General features: G+C 38.8%; 1 protein-coding gene across 1 annotated transcript; it reads left to right on the top strand.

Annotated features, from left to right (window-relative positions):
- Positions 1-3352: 3352 nt before the first annotated feature.
- On the top strand, positions 3353-10985 carry ppic (peptidylprolyl isomerase C). Its single transcript, XM_085366855.1, has 6 exons — positions 3353-3484; positions 5349-5462; positions 6901-6994; positions 7102-7169; positions 7287-7403; positions 10088-10985. Exons 1-6 carry the CDS (start codon positions 3380-3382, stop codon positions 10214-10216), a joined length of 627 nt encoding a protein of 208 aa, XP_085222981.1. The 5' UTR covers positions 3353-3379; the 3' UTR covers positions 10217-10985.
- Positions 10986-16499: the final 5514 nt, after the last annotated feature.

Raw genomic sequence — 16499 nt, 5'->3', positions numbered from 1 at the left:
TTTTTAGAGTTTTTGAGCTTCTGTTCCTCCTGTTGAAGGTGAGCTCAGTTGTCACTCCTTTTGCTCTTCCAGCACAGTTTTTAACCCCATCTGGATCGGACAGCGTGTCACCCACGTTGACTTACATGCTGTTTGTTATGTGCATGCACATTATGTATGCAAGCAAGGTTGGAAATCCCTTAGGCTCTACGCAGGCAAAAAGACCAGTCGTACCATAAATTCTACATTTGCCCCTCCTGAAAACTGAACTCAACGCAGAACTGCCTTAAACATGTTTCTTTCTAATGGACAGCAGGTGAAGATCCTTCTGGTAACAGAAACTCTAAGAGAAAACCCAAATATTCACTTGACTTATGACCTCAATAAAGATTCTTCTGTTTATAAACCACCGAGAGGGAACATAGTTTCTTTGAAAATGTGTTTAATTAGATCTATGCATGTTACACATGGGTTCATAAAATAGTTATATTTATTTCAGATTTGATGTATTTGGGTTAAAACTGCATTAATTTAGTTCAAGCTGTAAAACAGCTGCAGGAATTCAGCTGAAATAAAAACTATTTTATTGAACAACCTAATTTATAAAAATAGCACCAAATGACAGTATTAAAGGTCAACATAGCTTTTGATTCTGAAAGTGAAGCCAACACTAAAATGGCTAGCAGGGGCCAACATGACTTTTTAGCAGTTGTATCATTTTTATGGGAAACGTAGCCTCAGGTTTCTTTCTCTGTGAAGAAAATGTGTCAATTTTCTAATTTATGGTCATTATTAGAATCAGAAAGGAGAATTATTGAGGTTATGCTAATTGGCTACACATTGACTTACTTCCCATTAGTCAGCAAACATGGGGTGTCCTTGGTTTCATAGTCAGCTTCACACCTCACACGTGAAGTCTAGTTTGATCATCCTATATTGCCTATGAGTACTAATATGAAAGACTACAGAACAATGCAAAATGAAGGTCCCAAACTGCTGCCAGGAACACCTAGTAGTTTAAAAAACAAAACAAAACAGTGTTTTAATAGAAACACTATTAATAGAGGGGATTTTTTGTGCCCCAGGCTGGTATGGAAGTACTTGTGATGCACACTGTCCCAAAAGGATTTCCCCACTGTTGAATTATTCCCAAGAAAATTGACCTCAGGTTTTGCTTTACAAGTAAAACGTCAATCCATCAATCCAACAAGTTTTCAAGTATCAGACAATTATTTCAGTTGACTTAGTTTCACTTAAAGGAAGTCAGAGTATGACTAATACTCAAGCTCTATGGGTTCCATTTCAACTGCCTTTACACAACCCATCAGTGACAGAGAGAAATCAGACAAAATGATCAACCAATCAAATCTTGATTTGTTGATAAAAACGATCATCTAATTTACTTGTAATTAATATGGCTACGAATCACTCTTGTGGCCATTAAAGTCTGGAGATGTTTACAGGGTTCGCTTCCACTATTGGTTGATTGAAGTCTTACTGGTTTAAATGCATGGGGCCAATTAGTACACAAGTGGTGTTAATTCAATTAAAATGTTTGTAGTTACGCTGTGCAACACACACACACATGCATAAATACATGACTGTGACCTTGGTATAAACCCACATGTAAACCCACAGGTTTAAAGCGGTGTCACTTTCATTTACATAGGAGCATGTTGTTAAGGTCCTGCTTTGACATTCAATTAAAACGTTTACATTTCTGCTTAATTAATTCGGCGGACGGCGGCAGGAAAAGACGAATGGACGGGCTGCTTTGACAGGAGGCCGATAACCGTGTGTGTTTGTGTGTGTGTGTGTCCCTGCTGTGGTGTTAAGGTCACGGCAGGCTGACTATTATAATTCATCTCTATAGACATGTATTCAGCGGGGACTTATATTCTCTTTTTCAGCTTTATTTCCTGCAGCTGAAGCCAAGCCCAAGCAGACCTGAGGTGTTTTTAATGCAGTAAAGTATTTTAAAGATAAAATACTCTGCTGTATGGACTTCATTATCCTTCATTTAGTGTTAAAAACGAGCCACTGCACCTTATAGATCACTGCATGCTGGAAAATGCAACTCTTTGTCAATTAGTCAAGAAAAATATAATCCTCTGAGCTACAGAATCTTTTTTCCCTGTTTTGAGGTATTATTATTCTCATTGGAAAATAGTAGCTTGTGTCTTTAGATTTTTTTTATTCTGTATATTAGACAATCTTACAGAAACATATATAATTCATCTATTCTTTAACATACATAAAGAGCCCTGCATAATTTCCATAAAACTTTTGTTATTAATGACACACATAGCAAAGTGAACTTAAGTGAGAAATAAGATGCTCACTATAATATGTGCTATATGTCATGTGTCTGCACTGTATACATGATTATCATAGAAATGGACATGCCAATGTCACCTGTGTCAAATATATGGTGCATCCAGATATACGTTATAGCTAGTTGGATAACTGTGTTGGCTTTTATGGTATCTGACGAAGAAATCAAAGGGATACTGCACCCTAACATATTAGCACTAATTACTTACAAGGTAACTTTGCACTTATGTTTACCCCGCTTTGGGGTCAAACTGAGAACCTTCACAGACATTTTACCCCGCTTTGTTGTTTAGTTTACTTTAAATGGGACCAACAGTTACAATTTGAACATATTTTTGTATTGAAGAAAGGTTTTAAACTAGCAACTGACACCACAAACTCATCATGAAAGTGTTTTCTGAAGTCACAGGTGGGAAAGGCTGGCGGTGGAAGAAAACTCATCTCCCGTTGGTCAACAGAAAGAATACATGTTTACATTGCCTTCACTACTTCACTACTCAAACACAGATGCTTCATCCATCTTTTATATACAGTCTATCACTAATATAAGCACAGATTTTTATTACACATGGCAAAATACAATCCTGACAAGATAACATTTTTGCTGTTTTGAAATCTGTGTAACAACCCAGTGGAGGATTTGACTATAAACCACATGTACACTGACAAACAACTTTCTGATCACAAGTCATTAGCCAGTATGCATACTCTGCATTATCCTCCTTCATGACACTATATCATCATAAACTATAATCATCAAAATTGGGTTTAATGTTTTATTCAACATTAAACCTCTTTCTCAAGTCTTAACATTTATTTTCTCTGCAATTCTTGTTTCCTCTTCAGTCTCGTCTTTTCCTTTCACTCTGTCTGCTCTCCTCTCCCTCTCAGTAGGCAGGTCTTTGGTCCAGACTCAGCCCACAGGGGGGAGTGGTCTTATGATGTAGCCGGGTTATGAGCGCCGTTCCCCGGCCAGCCTTCCAGCTGTGACTTGCTGTGACTGCCTCTTTATCCTCTCGCCCTTTCGGCGGTTCTCGCAGCAGGGGCCTGTCTCCGTTAATCAAAGATGGAGCTCCGGACGAGCCTCCCCGCTCTCCTCTTCCTCTCTGCCGTCGTCCTGCAGTCGGTGTCCGGCGCAGTTTCACGGACAGGACCGAAAGTCACAGAGAAGGTGGGTGCATATTTTGCCGCATTTATTTGCATTAATCCAAAACCGCGTAGGCTTCTTTTCCGCGTGCTCGATCTGCATCTTCTCGTGGGTTCACGGCGATCCCGCAGAAGTGCTGTACTACAGGAAGGGCACGCGCGCACGGTCACCCGGAGTGCGAGGGGAGACGTGTCCGGTAACGATAGGAGGCCAAGGCTTCTGTCTCCGTGATTCTTCGAGAATATGTGGGACACACACACACACACACACACACACACACACACACACACACAGCTGTATACGTGTCCATTGAGATTAACTTAATGCGCAATGCGTTTGTCCGCAGGCGAACACACGCGCACACTCTTAGATAAATGTGTGACCTCCTTACTCTGAGGCTGTAATAAACATGCACAGACCCTGAAAAGACATGAGCCACCCAACATCTGCAAAAGCCATCTGTTAAACTCACACTCTGTTATTCAGCCACATTCCTGCTTTTACTTTGAAATTCATTTAAACACGGAGCTCGTGCATGAAAGTGTATAAAGAAAAAGCACCAGTGATTTTCAATAAAATTACCCGTATATCACCCGGCATGCCTTTGGCTATTTTTTGACTGCAGGATTATTCTCTTTTTTGCATTTACAGTTGCATCTACATGCATCAGATTTCTTACATAAGGAACATTTGGTGTCTAAGTGTCTTTAGCTTTTCTGGCACCATGTTGGTATTGGCTAACCTCTCAAAAAAGCTATACTTTGGTTGAGGCCTGTTGACATCTTGCACAGATACAGACCATCAGACAGGCAGCACTTCTTTTCTTTATTTGGTTTCTTCTCAGTTTTCACCCTTGTTAGCCTCTTTAGTGTCAATTGTAACCTTTGATGTTACATACTCTTTCAATTCTCACCATACACCAGGTGTGCCAAGGAGTGGATTTATTATTATTATTATTATTATTATTATTATTATTATTAAGATGGAAAAGCTGCATAAAAAACACAGCTGAACTTTTAGAACCATTTTGCAAACACTGTGTTAACATATGTGGAGCTCAAACCCTGATGTACTCTCTAAGACGATGTTAAGGACCTTCTTTGAACAGCCATGAGATCCTTTCTTGACATTATAGCTGTTGTATTATAGCTCTTTTATACTGTGCTTAAAGGGTGCATAGCTCTAATTAAACCACACATTTCTGTGATATGATGTTCTAAAGTAGGAGCTCTGGTCAGTTTTTGGAGCCACAGAAACCTGATACTTAAATGCAACAGAGATGGCAGAGGGAAACTGACTCCCTATTACGGCTGATACGGCCTCTGGTTGCAAAGGAAAAGTAGCACGCTTACATATAGACACAGAGGATGAGTGCTCAGTATAAACTCAGAGTTAAGTTTGCATAAGAGCATGGAAGTTTTTTTTGACTAAATTAATGTTGACATCCATGTGCTACATGAAGTTTTATCTGAACCTCTCCGGCTTATCAGATGGAGATGATTCCTTTGGCGTCATGTTTACAAGTGCTCCTACTATTTGCAACAGTGGGATGTACATGAATGATCTTCTAACTTCAGACTATAAAAAGTAAATGTAGGAGACGGCTAAATTCACATGGTATCTTGAACTCAGTCTCTTCAGGTGAATATGGCTTCTGGAAATGGGTTTATTTTAGGTAAGGTCATTATCTTGAAAGTGTGTACAAGAGGAATGGCACTGGATGACGACTTGCTTGGTTTTCTGTTTTCACAGAAGCTTAGTTCGTCATCACATGTCTAGAAAAGTACATGGCTGCAGTACATGTGTGAAATGATGGCCATTAGTGAGCTGATTGAATGACAATACGTTGTATGACGTTTTATTAAATGACAGCTGTTTTATTTTCCAGGTATTTTTTGACATAACGGTGGGAGGTCATGAGGTGGGGCGGATCGTCATTGGTCTGTTTGGAGAGGTCGTCCCTCTAACAGTGAATAACTTTGTCGCACTGGCAACTGGAGAGGTAGGATGATGTTGGACAAATACACATTTCCACGCACACTGATGTGATTATGGTAGATATTCAGCAGCCACTTCAATTGATACACCTTGCTAGTACTGGGTTGGAACCTCTTTTGCCTTCAGAACAGCTTGAATCCCTTGTGGCAAAGATTCAATAAGGTACTGGAAACATTCCTCAGAGATCTTGGTTCATATTGCCATGACAGTTTCATCCTTGATTTGAGTTTCCCATTCTACCACATCCTAAAGATGGTCTGGTGGACTGACATCTGGTGACCTTTGAGTGAATTCATTCTCATGCCCAAGAGAACAGTTTAAGATGATTTTAGCTTTCTACCCTGTTGGAAGCAGCCATCAGAAAATGAGTAGACTGTGGTCAGCAACAATATTCTGTGTTGTGGCTGTGGTGTTAAAGAAAGTGCTCAGTTTGTATTGGTGGGGGTGGGGTGGGGGGGCAAAGTATGCCAAGAAAATATTCCCCCACGCCATTAAACTGCCACCATCAACCTGAACTGTTGATACAAGGTACATCCAAATATTGTAGCAGAAACCAAGACTTATTTAAGCAGGCAATATTTTCCAACATTGGAAAAATACAATTGAATCCTGCATGGTCTTCTGCTGCTGTAGCCCATCTGCTTCAAGGTTCAGCAATCTGTAAATTCAGAGATACTCTTCTGCATACCTTGGTTAGCTATTCGAGTTACTGTTGCCTTTCCAGCAGCTTGAAGATGTCTGGCTATTCTCCTCTGACATCTGGCATCTAAAAGGCATTTTTGCCCAAAACTGATGCTCACTAGATATTTTCTCTTTAAACACTGGAAATGATTTGGCAGAAACAATCCAGTAGACCAAAATACTCCAGTACAACGCAAACAACCATGCCACATTCACTGAAAGCAGCTTTCTTCCTCATTCAGTTGCTCTGATGCTGGTTCGAACTTCAGCAGTCTCCATGCCTAAATGCACTGAGCTGCTGTCACGAGACTGGCAGATGAAATATGTGTGTTAGCAAGTATTCAACAGGTGTAATGAAATAATCAGTGAATGTACATAATCTTTACAAATTAATATGTCAAATACAACATGCATGTGAATAGACAAACAGATGAAAACACACACATAAAATTTAACGGTAGTGATGGTGATTAAATGTAGCCATCATCATAACCACAACATGTCAGTCAGGCCCCATAAAGGCCTCAGAAAGTTAGAAATTAGCGTTGACATTGTTTCCAAGGTTACTTGTACAACATGTTTATATTTTAAGTTCTATATGATGTTTGGGACATACAAATGTATCCACAGGTGGAAAAATCTAGTTTTCACATCGATCAATTCTTTTTTTTTTTTTTGTTTTGCAGTTTCATAATTGTGTATCACTCTTGATGCACAGTGGTCTTTGTGTTGCAGCATTATGTTTTTACATGTCTCTGCAGAAAGGTTATGGGTACAAAGGGACGAAGTTCCACAGAGTCATCAAGGATTTTATGATCCAAGGAGGAGATTTCACATCTGGTGATGGGACTGGAGGTGGGAATGAAAGACAAAGTTGTACCTACACATTAAATTTAAACCTTTTTCATTTTAGGAAAAAAAATCCACCAGAGCTTAACTGAATCTCCTTTTTTAAAATCTAGGTCACAGCATTTATGGAACAACTTTTGCAGATGAGAACTTCAAACTGAAGCACCTTGGAGCAAGCTGGGTGAGCACACTCTCACTAGCAATTCATGTATTGGAGAATAAGGTAGTTGACTCAAACTTAAATATGACAAGTTATGACATGACGTAACAAAGAGTTGTGTGTGTAATTGTGTACTAGGTGAGCATGGCAAATGCTGGGCCAGACACCAATGGGTCCCAGTTCTTCATCCTAGCTTCCAAAGCTCCGTGGCTGGATGGGAAACATGTGGTTTTTGGCAAAGTCCTGGATGGGATGGTGGGTGGAACTTAAGATTTTTTTCCATTAATCTTTTTCTTACATCTGGTTGCAGGGGAGGAGAAGGTGTGGGTTTATTTGTGCAAATGTGTCCTGACTGTGAAATAATCTGTTAACAGCCTGCAGGGTGAGCGGTGTGATACACAAGTGGGCCTCTGAGCAGAATCTCAAAAAACGTCAGAGATGCATAAAATGACCTCAGTGACAGCAGAGAACTAAAAACAACCCCAAGAGAAAATTAAAACAAAGCCAGAACAAATTAAGCATAAAATATATGAACAGAAATAGAGATGGGAAACTGTCAGATTGCCAACCAACCAATATTACATGCTGAAATGTTTTTCTTTTCTTTTTATGGTCGTCTTTGTGCCCTCTTAGATGGACCTAAAATGTTGTCCAGACTTTAATTTGTAATTGGCAAAAAAAAAAGCCTAATAATAATTGAATGGGTGGAAAAAGGCAGAAGCAAGGTGTCGACGAACATCACCTGCGAAGAACTATGAGTAATTAGCAGTCCCATTCAAACATGTCAAAACATAAACAATTCAGCTGAATGAGCCATAAATGGAGATCAAAATAAGAATGACCAGCAAGATGAAAAATCACACTAAAGAGAAGCATTTGCATGTAATGCACAAAACTCCAAATTAATACAAATTGCACCTAAGAGACATTAAACTTGTATAACTTGTGTGTTATACTTGTATAACTATGCATGTGACAAATAAAGAACCTTGAACCTTGAAACAGCTGCACATTCTCACAAAACTGGACCCTCCTACTTAAAAGGATAGCTGGGGTAGGCATTTTCCTGTCTGCTCAGAGGGCTCATAAAGTTCTGTTTCCTTCTCCCTTTTTTATTTATTTATTTATTTTTCTATTTTTAAAAAGAGTACTGATGTTTGAATAATATTAGCTGAATACAGCTGGCATGGGAGGACTCTGGTTTTCAGGAAGCTCGAAGACTCTTCACTGAGAGCTAATGAGTTACTAAATGTACAAACTATTAAAGAAAGTAAGCTCACATTTGATTCTTTTAGTCCTTGTATTTGTTCTGAAAGGTCTGCCAAAGGCGAACTAGTTTCTTGTATAGATTCAGGAACTCCACCCGTACAGGAAATAATCCAGACTTGGGCTGCATTCAGCAGGAGCAAAACTTGGCAAAGCATTAAATCAAGTAGAAGATTTTAATCTTGAGGTACAAGGAAGCAACAAAAGAGATGAGCACAGGTATGCAAAGGCTAGGGAAGGTCAGTATTAGCAATGTTCTGAGGTGTGGGGACTCAGCAGAGGGCAGGAAACTATTACTTAGGTTTCTAAAATTTACTGGGCTTTCTCTGAGAGTGTAGTAAAGTCAAAGTGCTGAGAAAATAATGAGTGTAATGTAACAAGGGACAGAATAAGATAAGTACTACACATGGAAGCGGAAAATATGTTTTAATTTGGCAGGTTTTGTTCATCATTATCAGACTGAATCTGTCCTGGGTAGAAGAAGGTAGGAAAGGAAGGACATTTTCTAATCGTGTGCTGTAAAGGATTTCTGATTTTAGAGATATTATGCAAATAGAAGAAAGAAGTCCTACTTGTTTGTTTAGTATGTGCATTGAAGGACATTTCCTGGTCAAAAATGACTCCAAGGTTCCTCACGGTAGTACTGGAGGCCAAGGTAATGCCTTTCGAAGTAAAAATAGGGTTAGATACCATATTTCTACGATCTTTAAGGCCGAGTACAATAACCTCAGTTTTATCCGAATTAAGAAGCATGAAGTTAGCGGCCATCCAGGTCTTTATGTCTTTAAGACATTCCTGCAGTTTAACTAATTGGTGTGTGTTATGATCAAATTGGAGTATATTAGATAGATATGATTCAAACCACTGCAGCGCAATACCTGTAATACCTACAGCATGCTGTAATCACTGTAATAAAATATAATGATCAGCACTGAGGTCCACTGTCAGAGGCCATAAGAAGATCATTTGTAACCTTCACTAAAGTTGTTTCTGTGATGAGCTCTGAAACCTGACTGAAACTCTTCAAATAAGCCATTCCTCTGCAGATGATCTTTTAGCTGTTTGACAACTACTCTTTCATAAAGTTTTGGGATAAAAGGAAGGTTGGCGATTGGCTGCACCAAAAATCTTCTAGTGATTGCTTTGATTCCTATCAGATTTCTGCATTTATCTGTAGTTTTCTATTTTTGGCTGCAAATACTTGCTAATTAATAGTATAAATGTGACAAAGTGTGAGAATATTTGCAGTTGTTTTAACCCCACAGCCAGTATGTTTAAAAAGGTGCAATTTTTCTTTGAAGGCTTTACTTTCAAAGTACTTTATTTCCGGTTTGGGTCGTACTTTCCATAGTTTTATTAAAGCTCCTGAGAATAGCAAGACATTGTTTGCAAGTCCATCACTTGCATTCCAACTAAGAACACAAGAATTAGGGAATGTCCGTTTTTTTGTTTTTTTTGGTTTTTTTTCCCCCCTCACAACCTGTGGTTACCAGATGGTCAAATGCTAGTTTTAAGACCTGTGTGAATGGGACTTTAACGACTTGATCCATTGTCATGTGTTTAGTGGAAATACTGCACTGCATGTTAAAGGTGACACCTAAAACAAACTGATGTGTGATTCACTGTCACTAAAATAAAGTATCTAACCTGCTTCTGTGGATCTCCTTTTGCAGGCTGTGGTTCACACCATTGAGCTTCAGGACACCAACGACAGGAACCTGCCATACACAGAGTGTGTGATCGTCAACAGTGGCAGGATCCCTGTTAAAGAGCCCTTCGTAGTGGAGGTGGAGGGCTGGTAAATGCCAATGGTGCAAGACTGTCTGTAGGAGAAATATATTAATATTTATATATTAATCATTAGTCCCACTGAAAGCGTGCTAATTATTATTATTATTTATTTATTTTTTATATTCCTTTCGTATGTTAACATGCTCTTTCTGGGGTGCTAGCATGTTGGATTGGGTACTTTTTAACACACTTATAACTAAAAAAGTCTGAAAATTTCACCAAGCAAGCTCATACGATGCTAACTGGGAACATATTAACTCACAAGCTAATGTTTACATGCTAACATACACCAGTGGCTAATGTTAACTAAGAGGTACTATACATATTAAGTATTGTAATTCTTAACATGTATAGTAATAATGAGCTTGCTAATGCTACCTTGCTAGCATTTAGCAATTGTGGGTCAAGTAGTTAAAGTAGATCGTGACTTCTGATTGATTTCCATTGTATGCAGATGTAATAAAAATTGGAAATTTCTATTAAGTTATTAACAGAAATCGTTACAGTAGCTAAATAACAGGTGTTAACTTTCTGAGAAAACAGGAAAACCCTTCAAAATAAGGTGTTAAACCTGGATGCCAATGTACAGGTTCAAATATTAGTATTAGCATTGTATTAGTATTAATTAATTGTTATTAATATTCATATTAATTTGTCATTCTTAGACCATCAAATGGAAGCTTTACATTTCCGAAATGACCCATTTCAAAGTCGTGGCAGGGAAAAGGAAAAACATATCAAAACCTCAAAACACAAAGTCTTTAACAGAGGAGTCGTGGCAGTGTGTGAGTCGATGTGTTCAGTATTTATCAGGTTCACTGTGGTAAATGCTAATGGTTTTACACATTAGTATACTTCAATACTTTACGTGGATGATGCTAGTTAGTATCATCTAGTATTAGTAACAAATAATGAAGACACTGTATAATCTGCCATCAGAAACACTTATGTAGCATTTGTTGCCAAATCATTCTTTCTTTGCCAAATGCATTTCCTATGCATCTATTTGATAAATATCAGAATTTTAAAATCCGTTAACATGCATATGCAAAAAATATGTAGCACATGTCAAGTGCTAAATGTTTTTGTTTTTTTTAACATTGCATCACTGTAAACATAGAATTTGCATTGTGCTTGGGAATACATTATGCACCATATCATGTTTGCAGAAACTACAGCACAAACTGCACAGGATGAAATGGTTCAAAAATTGTGAAAATGAGTTCTGTACGGACGCTTTTCAGTGACGTTGGTGAACTGTCACAGTTCTTTTGTAATGACCCCAAAACTGTCATGGTAACATACTGTAGAACATATTCTTGTGCCACTGCAGCTAATACAACATTTAAACCTCTTCAAGAAACATTTTTTTTTCTTTATTTCAGCAACAATAAAGGAAAGTGCCAATGAGTATGTTTTCTACAATAAAAATGTTATTGCAAAACAACCAGAACTAGTCTTTATATTTGTTACTTCTTGTGTCTCTAGCTTTTCACCATTCGCCTACCATCAGCCATCAGCTGATCCCCTTTGCTAATTCAGGTAGCTGTACTGATGAATTCTGTGTCATATCAAGTGGAACAATTGAGAAGCCACTAAATTATAATAAAATTAACATTATAGCCACTACATTGTAAATCACATTTTGGGTTTTTTGTAAGCCCCTAACATAAATGACTGTTTAGGTAGTTTTTGACACATGCTACGAACACGACCCCAAAAATATACAACAATATACCACCTACAAGCAGCAAAAGCATAAAAGTCCCTTTTTAAAAACTGTAATTCGGATTAAATATGCTTATCTCATATGGATTCTGATGTGGTGAATTTTCATATGACAATGAAAATGGCTTATTGCTTGCTGCACAGATGTTGGTAAGGACCCATTCAATCCACACATGCAAAGAGACTAACCATACATGCTCATATATTAAGTTGTGTAACAATGAGAAATGACACAGAAAAAGTATTGAACACATGGAGAAAAGCAGGTGCAAAAAGGTATGGAAAGTCACGACACTCGCCAAAGTCTATCAGTAATTAGAAAGCAATCCTGCCACTTTGCATAAATTAATATCAGCTGCTTCAGTCCCAACTGATGGCCTATAAATAAGTGTCACACATAAAAACTGAGCTCAAGACCTTCACAGCCTTATTTTTGCAAAACACACTGATTGTGACTGACACTGATTACAGAAGATTTTCCAGTGAGAACTGTTGGTGCCATAATCCGGACGTGGAAAGACCATCATTTCACCATGAACCGGCCATGACCAGGTGCTTTTCACAACATTTCAAACAGAGTAGGGAAAATAATTATCAGAAGAGTTGTCCGAGAGCCAAAGGTCACTTGTGGAGAGCTACAGCAAGATCTGAAATCATCAGGTACAATTATTTCAAAGAAAACAATAGGTAATGCACAGCCCATAGCCTCTATGCACGCTCACCGTGCAAGACTCAATTGCTGAAGAAAAAGCATACTGAAGCACGTTTAAAGTGCATTTAGACAAGCCTGTAAAAACTGGGAGAATACAGTATATACACCATGTTTGGAGGTCAAAAGGTATCTCACCTTAAAAACATCATACCAAGAGTGAAGTTTAGAGGTGGGAGCGTCATCATGTAGGGCTGTTTTGCCAGGAAATGGCACAAGCACGCTTCATATAATTGATATAATTGTGCTGTATATTAAACCCTACGGGTGGCTGTTTGAGGAGCGTTGCAGTTAAATGGTGTAATTATAGTTGGTAAAAGGTGAAGCTGCAGCGGAAGGCCGAGAGCTGACAGCTGATCTCTCAGCACTGACACAAAACTGCTGCTAATGAGAACTACAGCGGGTGATTTGTTTTCCCCTGTTCTACAACATACACACATACACACACTGATACAAACAGATAAACACACACGCACACACACACGCAGGGGGGAAAACATCTTCGAACACAAAGGTCAAAATGGAGCAGAAATCTCTGGAGGAAGACAGGAAGTCGACAGAAAACAATGAAATATATCACAGCCGTCTGCTCAAAGCCTCCCGCCTTCTGAAAAATCAGACCTTCACAAATTAACAAAATAAGAGAATAATTTCACTGACACCTGTTTATAACAGAGCAGCTAAAGATGAACAGAATATGGGAGAGGTATTTAAATAATCAGAAAGGTTGGTTTGTTTGCTCAGATTGTTCACATTCATTTCCTGTCATGTTTCTGGTTTTTTCATTTGATTCTAAATGTCATTAAACCTACACGTTTTATCTCGCCACAATTCAACAGTTACCGTAATAGATTACGTCTAAAATTAACTAAAATTACTGCTTAAACATGACACCGAAGATTGATTTCTTTGAGCTGTGGAATATTGGATACTTTGGCATAGAGAAACATATTTTTGTGATTTCTTACAATTTTTCATCTACCTCATTCTTTCCGATTTCCTGGTTTTGAACTTCAAATCAGCTCTGTAAGTGGTGTAAAACTGTTTCAATTTTTACATAACAGATCTTACGGCCTCATTGTGTTTCTGAGATTATGTGCTGCTTGGATTATTTTTTGGTCTCTTTGGTTTCTTTGCTCAAACTCTGTGGTCTGCTAAAATTGTCAAGCAGAGAGCAATGAGAGGCCAGAGTGTTTTTAGAGACCACAGTATAAGAAGAAACGAGGACGATCCCCTGATTGCAAAAACAAATCAGACTGTATCACAGTCCCTGCAATTACCCTGCTTCAGTCAAAGTTTTTGCTTTGATTTATCACCTTGGTAAAAACTTCTTGATGAACTTATGGTTTCAGTCTTTTTTATATAACCTGATTAATTTGAACCTGGTTGATTTTCTAAATTATAATCCCATTAAGAGCTAAATTACACATTACAGAACTACTTCACATGTGGAGTCTAAAAACCGCCTGGTTGAAATAATGGTGGTCGTGTTTTTTTTTCTATGTGTACTGCATGTCTTATTTTGTCCATTTGTTATGAATTCATGAGTAGTTTTGAATGATTTAAATTTGAGGACATGTAAATCCTGGCTTCAAGTTTCCATTCTTTTATGTTTTCAGTACTTAGTCACGCTGCTACAGTGCATATCAAGCTGTAAAGATGACTAATAAAGAAATTGTGGAAACTTAGATTCGCTTAGGAAATCCAAACCTTCATTCATCTCATAATTTTGTTAAACGATCATCTGTAGATGCTTAATTGTATGTGAGCAAAAAGTTTTCCATTTGAAACCAGTTAAAACAACTTTTGTAATTTAGAAACCGTTCTGACCTGCAACTCACTGTCAGCGAATTAAAGGTAAATAGAGACATTTAAAATAATATATTTTAAAGGTTTGAAAGCCACTATGTGCTAATAAAATAAATAAGGGCTCTGCTGGTAGCCTGTAAGACTGGAAGCTTATTTTAGATGTAATATAAACTCACTCAGAAATGTCATTTTTTGATCCTGTTACTTTCCTCTCTGTGAAACTTCTCAGCTGAGTCTATATTTCCTAGCTGGGTTGTTTTATTTTTCCACAGGAACACCAGGTGAGACGACGGACAGATGGACAAACTACCACCTTAAACATCCACCACCTCCACATCGGCACGCCGTGGAGAAACCCCTTTCTGTTTGTCAGCCGATATAACAAGACTGTCTGAACCCAGCGAAGGAGCCAAGAGCCGGAGATGGAGGGGGGTTTAGGAGGATGGAGGAGAGAAACAAAACACGATAGAGAGACACAGAGGGAAAGAGACAGAGAGGCAGAGGACAGAGAGAGAGAAAGTGGTGGTAGGTTTTTAAATGGTCCAGAGGGATACGTGTCGAGGAGAAGGAGGAGGAGGAAGAGGAGGGGAACGAGGGGATGCTCCCACAGTGACTGCTAGTTGTTATATTGGGGATCTGTTAGTGGATCAATGAAAAAAGAAAGAAAGAAAAGAGAAAGAGGGAGGGAGGCTGCGTGGAAGGATGACAGGCCTCATTACCACCAAACCTCAGACAGTGATGCCTCTGTGTGTGTGTGTGTGTGTGTGTGTGTGTGTGTGTGTGTGTGTGTGTGTGTGTGTGTGCGCGCGCGTGTGTGTGTGTGTGTCTGTGTGTGTGTGTGTGTGTGTGTGCGCGCGTGCATGTGTGTTTCTAGTGTTTTTGTGTGCACATTTTTACATGTATACTGTGTGAATCCCTGTGCTGAGAGAACCCTATTTACATGCATGTGAGTGTGTTTGTCTCTTCTTTCTACCTCTGTATAATCCAGTGTGTGTGTGTGTGTGTGTGTGTGTGTGTGTGTGTGTGTGTGTGTGTGTGTGTGTGTGTGTGTGTGTGTGTGTGCGTTCACTCCCAGTGGGCCTCTGTAGGAGAAGCAGAGGATGATGGGACAGAGTTGTTTAAAGGTCAGCTGCAAACACATCATCAGACAGAGAGAGTTGCTCTGAGAACTAACAGCTAACCTGCGCACAACCAACCCCAAATTAAACTACCCACAACAGCTTATACACAACTGTGAGGCTGTATTCAGGCTGTTATTTAAGAATAATTATTATATTTTTTTCCTTATTTTTATATTTTATTAAACAATTCCTGTTGATAATAATGCAAAAAATATACAATTGAAAAAATATGTTATCACCCTTTTTTTCCCTCTACAGTGCTGTAGCACTCACCCCAGAGGATAATATAACACCATTAAGTCAGATGCCTTCTCAATCAGTGTGCAACAATATTTGCCTCCATGAGATAGCAGTCATTTTTAAAGACCTATGTCTGTGTTACGGGGTTGGCATGTTTACAGTAGCATAAATCGCTGACTTGTCAGCCAGGAGACCTTTGTGTTTTGCACTTTGCTTTCTTTTCTTTTCTGTTTTGTTTTTCATTTCACCTATTGGTTAGTTTTCAGTAATAGAACTCCTCGGTTTGGGTTAAGAAAAAGATTTGACCTAAAATATGCCCCTAGCAGTGACCCTGCTCTTTGACAGATCTCTGGAGTGGCAATCCTCCTGACAAATGCCATAGCTCGGTGTGTTCGAGCACAAACGCCAAAAGACGTGAACACCAGCCACACCACTGATCGAGGTAGGAGAATGGGCCCTCCTGTAAGGTCTTTACTTTATACTGGGATTTTTATAAAAAGGAAAAAAGGTGTCCTTGACATATTGGTAGTGGACACAAAAGTCACAGCCTAACCCTCCTTACAGTTTGTGGACTTATGTTGCTCTCTGAAGCAGAGCCAGTTTTTGGTTATGTCCGCAATAATTGCTCCTCACACTGTTAGGGTTTCTACTGTGTAAACTAAGTGAGCAAAGTAATTCTCACATTTT

This window comes from Diplotaxodon limnothrissa, linkage group LG12 (genome assembly GCF_057381915.1).
Source record: "Diplotaxodon limnothrissa isolate DT_005_m linkage group LG12, D_limnothrissa_male_GT1.1, whole genome shotgun sequence".
NCBI classification, from domain to species: domain Eukaryota; kingdom Metazoa; phylum Chordata; class Actinopteri; order Cichliformes; family Cichlidae; genus Diplotaxodon; species Diplotaxodon limnothrissa.
Note: the sequence above shows the minus strand (reverse complement) of the source record. Positions and strands in the feature narration are given on the sequence as shown.